The sequence below is a fragment of the Manis pentadactyla genome, chromosome 15 (genome assembly GCF_030020395.1).
Source record: "Manis pentadactyla isolate mManPen7 chromosome 15, mManPen7.hap1, whole genome shotgun sequence".
In the NCBI taxonomy this organism is placed as follows: Eukaryota; Metazoa; Chordata; class Mammalia; order Pholidota; family Manidae; genus Manis; species Manis pentadactyla.
The window spans coordinates 47,033,413-47,042,489 of record NC_080033.1 but is presented as its reverse complement, the minus strand read 5'-3'; the positions used below and the strand labels follow the sequence as shown (position 1 = coordinate 47,042,489).

The following is a 9,077-nucleotide window of genomic DNA, read 5'->3' as shown; positions in this document are numbered from 1 at the left end:
AAGCTCGTTTAGTCTTCAGCTACAATCTCCAACTGTCAACATCTCTCCCTAGTTGCTCTCTCCTCCCCGGGTACGCTGGTGTTTTCAGGAACCCACGTTTTCCCGGAGAACCATTTGAGAGTAAGTTGTAGGTATGATGCTCTCTCCCTAAATACTTGGCATGTAACTTCTAAAATCAAGAGATTCTCCTGCGTAACTGCAATATAATCCTCACAGTGACAAAATTTAACATTAATTCAAAACTATTATGTAATGTACGGTCTATATATATAAAAATTTCCCCTACAGTTCCCGTAGTATCCATTTAGCTGTATTCTTTCTCCTCCCCTTCTTCCCCCCTCCCTCCCTCCCTTCTTTCTTCCTGTCTTTTCTGTCTAGGATCCAATCCAGAATTACACAGCTCACTGAGTTATGTCTCTCAGGCTCCTTTAACCAAGAACACTACTTTGGAGTTTTGTGTTGTTTTCCCTTGTGACAGTGATACTTGTGAAGAGTCCAGACCAGCCATTTTACAGAACAGTCCCAAGCTTGGATTTGTCCGATTGTGTCCTCATGATTGGATTCAAGTTAAGCATTTTTGGCAGATGTCACTGCTCTTGGTGCATCATGTCAGAGGGTCAGTTGGTCCCTTACTGACAGTAAGTTTAATTCCTGGTTGAAGTGGTGACCTCCACTTTGGACTTAATAAGTGACCCGTGGGGTACCACTGAATTCCCTGAAAGCCTCTAAATGTCACAAATGCTGGATAAGCCAGTAATCAGCATCCACACTTGTCCTCGCTCTCGTGCCATTTTTACAGTGGAGGAGACCGACGAAAACCTAGGAAACAAGTAAGTACAAAACATGCAGTTTTCTCAAGGATGTAGATAGGGTGCTGAGATAGAGAAGTCTCACCTCTAACATTGAAAGTGAACTTAAAGGTCAGACTTGAAAAGTGAAAAGGAGTCGGGCATGGGAAGGTGGGAGTGGAGGGTGAGAGGTGGCCCTGGCCAAGCTTGGAGGGTAGAAGGGACTGAAAGATGGGTGTGTGGTGGTCTCAGGGAGGGAAAAGTGCCAGGAGAAAGGCCCTGGGTCTGGTAATAATAATAACACTGAGCACTTAGTGTCTACTAAATGTGGTTTTAAGTGCTTTACATGGTTTACCTTGCCTAATTCTTCCCATAGCCCTGTGAAATAGGGTCATTATTGTTTTCATACTGTAAAATCTACAGCACAGAGAGGTTAAGTTATGGACCCAAAGTCACACGGCTTGTAAACAGAGCTGGGAGTCAAACCTCCATGGATCTGACTCCACTGTCTGTGCTCTTAATTATGTCAAGGAGTTAGCAGGGTCTCATCTAGAACACAGAATGTAAAAAAGGATTGGAGTCAGAGCAACCTGGGCTGAGTGAGGAAGGTCTGTTGATAAAGGATGTAGGGTAGGAAACCAAGAAAGAACAGCCCAGAGGATCAGAGAGAAGTGTTAAGTGCTAAAAGCAATTTAGTAAAATAGACCAAAGTTTGGTTGGCCACCCCACTCTCACTCAGTCCATGCCCAACCCCTAGCCTATCCCTTCAGGCAGGACTCTCACAATTCTCCTATTCTCTGTCTTCCCAAGCAAAAACAGGGTATTGGCATAGCGTCAAAGTATCTCCCCACAAATTGCTTATTAATTACAAAAGGAAAAATAGGAACTTGAAGTGAGCAACTTGGTCAACTCCAGCTTAACCAAGTAAGGGAAGTGAACATTCAGAGGGCTCTTTGGGAAGGCTCTGGAAGGGAATTTGGGAGGGAGTGTAAGAGGGGGCTTTTGTGAGGAAGACCCTGGATGAAGAGAGAAGGGGGAGCCTTGAGGTTGAGGAGTCCATTGGTGACAGGTCAGGGTCCGTCTGGGCAGCACGGTAGGGGGTGGGGACAGGGTCACGAGTGGATGGGGAAACCTTGAGGTAGGGGATGCTCTGAGTGATAACAATCATCAGGCAGGAAACCGAAGGCAGCAGTTTGGGTGACAGGAGGGTCATTGCAGGGTCAGTATGGGAGCCCGGGGTGGGTAAACTCGGGGTAGTAAGAGGGTGGACGGCTTGGGCTAGGCGTCTCCAGGACAGTCCTGAAAGGGTCCACGAGGAGTACGGCTCTGAGGCAGCAGTCTGTGGGTGCGGAGGCCCGGCGCGGAGCCGTCACGCCAGACCTGGGAGAGGGAGGGTGGCGCGGGGGCGGGGATTCGGGCGGCGGGGGGCCGGGGGCGGGGCGGCGCCGGGTCGGGGCCGCGCGGCCGGTCCTCCCGCGCTGCAGGGGGCGCTGTGAGTCTGGGCGGCCCCGGCCGGGCGGCGGCCGCTCCTGGTGAGCGCGGCCCCTTTTCCGGGTTTTCTCCTCCTCCTCCTCCTCCTCTTTCGTCGCCGCCGCCGCCGCTGCCCCTTTCCCGGCTGGCGGCTGCTGCTGCTGGTGTGGCCGCAGCTGCCCCCGCCGCCTCGGGGCCGCGAGCCGAGCGGAGGCCGCCGCGGAGCACGAACGCCGCCCGCCCCGCCGCCTCGCCGTCCCGCGGGCCGTTCTAGGACCGGGCCGGCTCGGCCGGCGCCCCCCGCGCCCCCAGTCCGCCCGCCCCCGCGGGCCCGGCCTGGCGCTGCCGCCCTCCGCCGCGCTCCTCCGCCGCCTCCTCCAGCGCCCTGCGGCCCGCCGTCTCCTCCGCCCGCCGCCCCGCGCCCCCAGCCGCGCCGCCGCCGCCCTCTGCACCCCGCGGCGCCCCCCGGTCCCACCCGCCATGCCCGGCCCGGCCGCGGGCAGCAGGGCCCGGGTCTACGCCGAGGTGAACAGCCTGCGGAGCCGCGAGTACTGGGACTACGAGGCTTACGTCCCAAGCTGGGGGTAAAGCCGCCGCCGCCCCACCCTCCGCCGCCGAGCCCTCTCACCCCCTCCCCTGCCCTCCCCTCCCGTCCGCCCCCCAGCGCAAGCCGCCCTCTGCCTCCGCTGGGCCTCCTTTGGTCTGGGGTCGGAGGCAGGAGTCTCCTCTTTTGCACTTGCCCTCATCTCCCCCACCCCACCCGCCGCCCTTTTCTTCCCTTTCTCCCCGCCTGGTGCACCCCTCCTCCCCCTTACCCCAAGGAATGCTCTCTTACTGAGAACTGAGGGTCCGGGGACCAGAGCCTGGTGCAAATGAGGGAGCAGCCCTTCCTTCTCGCACTTTTGGGTTTCTATTGGGGTGGGAAGTCAGCAGCTGTCCTCTTGAGCTATTAAAATTGTCTGCCTTTTTAGCTTTTTGAAATGAGGCTGGGTGGGAGGAAAATTTTTAAAGACATCCACAGTCTCAGCAGGCGCTGTCTACCTTCCGGGTGTGAAGTGTAAGGCAGATGTGGCGCCCTCCAGGATGGGTGCTTTGCTCACCCCTCTAGGTCGTCTCGGAGCAGTGCCTTTCTACCTCATCTCCCCAAGTTAGGAGACACCAGTTAGGTTAGGAGCTGTGTGCAGAGTGAAAGGAGCCAAGTTTATGTTGTGCCTTTACATTTAGGGAATGAGTTGTGGCGTGATGTGTAGACACTTCCAAGTGCTTGATTAATGGAAGCGGCTGGAGGAAGGTATATAGTGGGCATAGGCTTGGTTAATCCCAAATCCTGGCATTTATGTGTCACTCTTGCCTTTACAGTAATCAAGATGATTACCAGCTGGTTCGAAAACTTGGTCGGGGAAGGTATAGTGAAGTATTTGAGGCCATTAACATCACTAACAAGGAGAGAGTGGTTGTAAAAATTCTCAAGGTGAGTGTCTTATGCGCAGGGCGAGTGTGAGGCGCGGGGCCAAGAGCTGGCGCGGCCGCGGGGCGCGCGAGGATCCACCGACCGGACGCCCGATGGTCCCGAGACTGAGCCAGAGCCGGAGCGGGAGCCGGTCCGCTACGTCCGGTTGGAGAGGCCTCAGGGCAGCCAGGTGCTCGGCAAGGGAGGGGCTGCTGGACGGGGCCTTAGCGCTGCTCTAGAAGTGGGGGGCTGATGGGCCTGCGCTGAAGTGGAGACAGCGGGGCCCGCAGGGGATAATGAGGGCTTGGTCACCCAAGACGTTTCAGTCTTCCGAGTAGGGCTCTGCCCCGCGGGGCCCCGAACTCACTTGCCTTCTGGCGACCCCCACGGCAGACAGTCCCAGGTTCTGGAGGTCCCTCCACTTCCACACTCAAGTGGTCAGCAGAACCAGGGAATCATCCCCATTGAGAAGGAGCAGGGGCTGAGAACTTGCCTAAAGGCATGCATTAATAGCAGAACTGAAGCCCTTCATTAGTTCAACTTGAATTTGCAAGAGGGGGAAACTGTTAAAACCCTTATCAATCAAAGCTGAGGGGTGGGGTCTTGTCAGGGCACTGGGAGCCCAGAGGAGGCCCCTGATCCAGGCTTTGGGGATGGGGCTTCACAGCAGCTTTCCTGGAAGAGGTCCCATATAAGCTGAGACTACCAGGAGGCAGAGGAATTAGTTGTGATGAAAAGTGCAGGAAGACATTCTAGGCATGGAAGCTGCCTGTGCAACAGGAATAGTAACAGCTTCCATCATTCAGTGTGTGCCTACTGGAGGGCTAAGCTCTGCTGTGTGGTCAGTTCTCACAGCAGCCCCTGAGGTGTTTGCTTTAGGGACTAGGACACTGAGGCACAGAGGTTAAATACCAGTGGCTCCCTGCTGGTCAGTAGAGTTGCTGAGTAGTTGAACCAAGGTGAACTCCAGAGTCCACAGTAATAATTAGTTCGGCTGGGTGTGGAGGGCAGGCCTGTCACCAGCAGGCCATCTAGGAGCAGAATCAAGGCTCAGGTTGCTCCCAAATCCATTTCAGATGGGCCAGTTCCTACAGTTAACATTCTAGGCCGCCCCCTCTGTAGCCTAAGGCATGGATACGGAGGGCTAGATGGAAGGGCCAGGTAGGGTGCCCCTGTGCCTCCACCCTGCTCTCTTCCACAAGAGAGCCTGAAGCCTGCCCCTCAAGTCGCAAGATTCCGTACATGACCTTACTGGGTATCGATGACCTCACTGTTGCCGTGGCAGCGGGACCACACAAACCTAGTGTTCTTGGAGAAGCACTCCTACCAGTTTGAGACCAGATAGCAGTCTAGCTGCCTGCGAATGTCTGACTGGATTTACATCCAGTGTAACTTCTTCTCTGTGCCCTGGTAGGCCTAGGCGGGGCACCTGTACAAGAGCCACTGGTGGGCACACAGCCTCACCTGGCTGCCACCTGGCATCTCCTTTCTGGCTGGCCCACAACACCTCAGAACTTCCCCAGCTGTTAACTAATACCAGTGTTCCTGCTCACTGCTGAGGGCAAGTGAAATGTTATCCCTGGGCAAGCGTTCAGAAAGTTCCTAATCTTTATAAATGTAGCCTTCCCTCCACCTTTGGGCTACAAATGCTTCCTTCCAGATCCTTGGGGAAATGGCAAGTGAATGATCCTGAGGTAGGAATGAGGCTGGCCTGTTCTAGGACCAGCAGAAAAGTCCTGTGGTGATTGGCCTCTTAGCAAAAGTCAAGAGCATTTTTGTGTAAACAGAGCAGTTTTTGGAAGAGCTCTTGAGGGCCACTCATAACCTCACCTTCCAATCTGGGCACCTTCACCTTGCTGTCCACATGGGTCCCCTCAAACACATCCCAGACTGATCCTCTGAGTAGGGGTGAAAAGGGTGTCATACTGATGGGAAGAGCAGGAGAGCCGAGGGGAGTGATAAAGGGACACTGAGACCTAATGGCTGAGGAAAAGACGTCCCAGAGGTTGCACTGATGTGAGCCTAGACTAGGTACCCACATTCTGGCCTGAGCCTCCTGGTCACTCTGCTTTGGTATTTGCCTTTTTCAAATCTACTTGGAAGTATCAGAGGGCTAGAGTTCAGCGTGGTTGAAAAAGGCAACACAAATGGGGGGCTCAAAGGGAGAGGGGTTCTTAACTGATTCGTGTAAGATTATTTTTTCCAAAACTTGAAAGGTATTTCCACTAAAACCGCCTCAGAAGTGACAGACTTTAACAAATGTTTCCTCTGTTGTGGAAGGGAGAGATGGAGGGCATCCTGATGGCAATCATTTTCAGGTTGTGTTTTGTTCTGGGAATGGGGAACAGATTTCCTGGTCTCCTGCTGCCACAGGCTCCACAGAATTACTTTTGCAGCCAACATCGCTTCTCTAGGGGATTCATAGAGGTGATGGGCCACGTCTGGGTTTTAGATGCCAAGCAGATCGAATGGCTTCAGCCAGAAACTGAGAGTGACATGGCAGAGGGAAGGTTCTGGCAGGACATGGTGTACAGGAAGAGTAACTGATCAGTTCTGGTGTTCTTAGCAGCAGCGGCAGCAGCGGCTTCCCCTTCGGCTACACCCACTTACTACCAGCTCATCAATGAAGGGCGTGTTGAAGGCCAGTTTTACTGGAATGGACAGACCATACCCCTCGTGGGTGGCTACCAGGCCTATGCGGCGGCACCTATGCCCACCCCAGCAAAGGTGGAAGAGAAGCCACTCCCCAGGCGGGCTCCGAAGAAACCTCATAGTTCTCAAGACTCTGATGAAGAACAGGGTTGCTCCCCGCCACAAATTAGGCGGCTGGAACCTAGTGCGAAGAAGACGACCACACAGAAGCTTGGTGGCAGAGCCATGTCTATAAGAAGGGCACAGCGTTAACAGTCAACATGCAGTGGTCCCACTTCCCAACCCCACCACCACCTCCCACCCCATATTAACTGTAATTTTGTAAGAAGAGTGACTTGGTTTAATAAATTTCTCATTATTGTAATAAAGTTTATTGGGTGCAGTAATGTATTTATTAGTCACCTACCATTAATAAGAAGTGCCAGCTTGTCCAAGCGCCAGTGTGCTGTGTTGTCTCAGTGCCCGGGGAGCTTCTGCTCATCCAAAGCCTCAGAATTAAGGACCTCTGATCTAGACTAGTTCACAGACCTGTCAGAAAGAAATCCTAAGGCTGCATGAAGAGCTTGAGAATGCATCTTCTCAAGATCTAAAGAGTTTTGCGGATTTGGGAATTAAATCCCAAAGACCACTTATTCCATGAATGCTTTATTTATTTATTTTTCCAGGTTTTGATTAGAAAATTTTCAACTCTATCAAAAAGTTGCAAGCTCGTTTAGTCTTCAGCTACAATCTCCAACTGTCAACATCTCTCCCTAGTTGCTCTCTCCTCCCCGGGTACGCTGGTGTTTTCAGGAACCCACGTTTTCCCGGAGAACCATTTGAGAGTAAGTTGTAGGTATGATGCTCTCTCCCTAAATACTTGGCATGTAACTTCTAAAATCAAGAGATTCTCCTGCGTAACTGCAATATAATCCTCACAGTGACAAAATTTAACATTAATTCAAAACTATTATGTAATGTACGGTCTATATATATAAAAATTTCCCCTACAGTTCCCGTAGTATCCATTTAGCTGTATTCTTTCTCCTCCCCTTCTTCCCCCCTCCCTCCCTCCCTTCTTTCTTCCTGTCTTTTCTGTCTAGGATCCAATCCAGAATTACACAGCTCACTGAGTTATGTCTCTCAGGCTCCTTTAACCAAGAACACTACTTTGGAGTTTTGTGTTGTTTTCCCTTGTGACAGTGATACTTGTGAAGAGTCCAGACCAGCCATTTTACAGAACAGTCCCAAGCTTGGATTTGTCCGATTGTGTCCTCATGATTGGATTCAAGTTAAGCATTTTTGGCAGATGTCACTGCTCTTGGTGCATCATGTCAGAGGGTCAGTTGGTCCCTTACTGACAGTAAGTTTAATTCCTGGTTGAAGTGGTGACCTCCACTTTGGACTTAATAAGTGACCCGTGGGGTACCACTGAATTCCCTGAAAGCCTCTAAATGTCACAAATGCTGGATAAGCCAGTAATCAGCATCCACACTTGTCCTCGCTCTCGTGCCATTTTTACAGTGGAGGAGACCGACGAAAACCTAGGAAACAAGTAAGTACAAAACATGCAGTTTTCTCAAGGATGTAGATAGGGTGCTGAGATAGAGAAGTCTCACCTCTAACATTGAAAGTGAACTTAAAGGTCAGACTTGAAAAGTGAAAAGGAGTCGGGCATGGGAAGGTGGGAGTGGAGGGTGAGAGGTGGCCCTGGCCAAGCTTGGAGGGTAGAAGGGACTGAAAGATGGGTGTGTGGTGGTCTCAGGGAGGGAAAAGTGCCAGGAGAAAGGCCCTGGGTCTGGTAATAATAATAACACTGAGCACTTAGTGTCTACTAAATGTGGTTTTAAGTGCTTTACATGGTTTACCTTGCCTAATTCTTCCCATAGCCCTGTGAAATAGGGTCATTATTGTTTTCATACTGTAAAATCTACAGCACAGAGAGGTTAAGTTATGGACCCAAAGTCACACGGCTTGTAAACAGAGCTGGGAGTCAAACCTCCATGGATCTGACTCCACTGTCTGTGCTCTTAATTATGTCAAGGAGTTAGCAGGGTCTCATCTAGAACACAGAATGTAAAAAAGGATTGGAGTCAGAGCAACCTGGGCTGAGTGAGGAAGGTCTGTTGATAAAGGATGTAGGGTAGGAAACCAAGAAAGAACAGCCCAGAGGATCAGAGAGAAGTGTTAAGTGCTAAAAGCAATTTAGTAAAATAGACCAAAGTTTGGTTGGCCACCCCACTCTCACTCAGTCCATGCCCAACCCCTAGCCTATCCCTTCAGGCAGGACTCTCACAATTCTCCTATTCTCTGTCTTCCCAAGCAAAAACAGGGTATTGGCATAGCGTCAAAGTATCTCCCCACAAATTGCTTATTAATTACAAAAGGAAAAATAGGAACTTGAAGTGAGCAACTTGGTCAACTCCAGCTTAACCAAGTAAGGGAAGTGAACATTCAGAGGGCTCTTTGGGAAGGCTCTGGAAGGGAATTTGGGAGGGAGTGTAAGAGGGGGCTTTTGTGAGGAAGACCCTGGATGAAGAGAGAAGGGGGAGCCTTGAGGTTGAGGAGTCCATTGGTGACAGGTCAGGGTCCGTCTGGGCAGCACGGTAGGGGGTGGGGACAGGGTCACGAGTGGATGGGGAAACCTTGAGGTAGGGGATGCTCTGAGTGATAACAATCATCAGGCAGGAAACCGAAGGCAGCAGTTTGGGTGACAGGAGGGTCATTGCAGGGTCAGT

General features: G+C 51.9%; 1 protein-coding gene across 1 annotated transcript; it reads left to right on the top strand.

Moving 5' to 3' along the window:
• The first annotated feature begins 2,013 nt into the window (after positions 1-2,013).
• Positions 2,014-6,728, top strand: LOC118918626 (proline-rich protein 2-like). Its single transcript, XM_057492891.1, has 4 exons — positions 2,014-2,026; positions 2,286-2,842; positions 3,749-3,898; positions 6,278-6,728. The coding sequence occupies exons 1-4, from the start codon at positions 2,014-2,016 to the stop codon at positions 6,593-6,595; spliced, it is 1,038 nt and encodes a 345-aa protein (XP_057348874.1). The 3' UTR covers positions 6,596-6,728.
• The last annotated feature ends 2,349 nt before the right edge of the window (positions 6,729-9,077 follow it).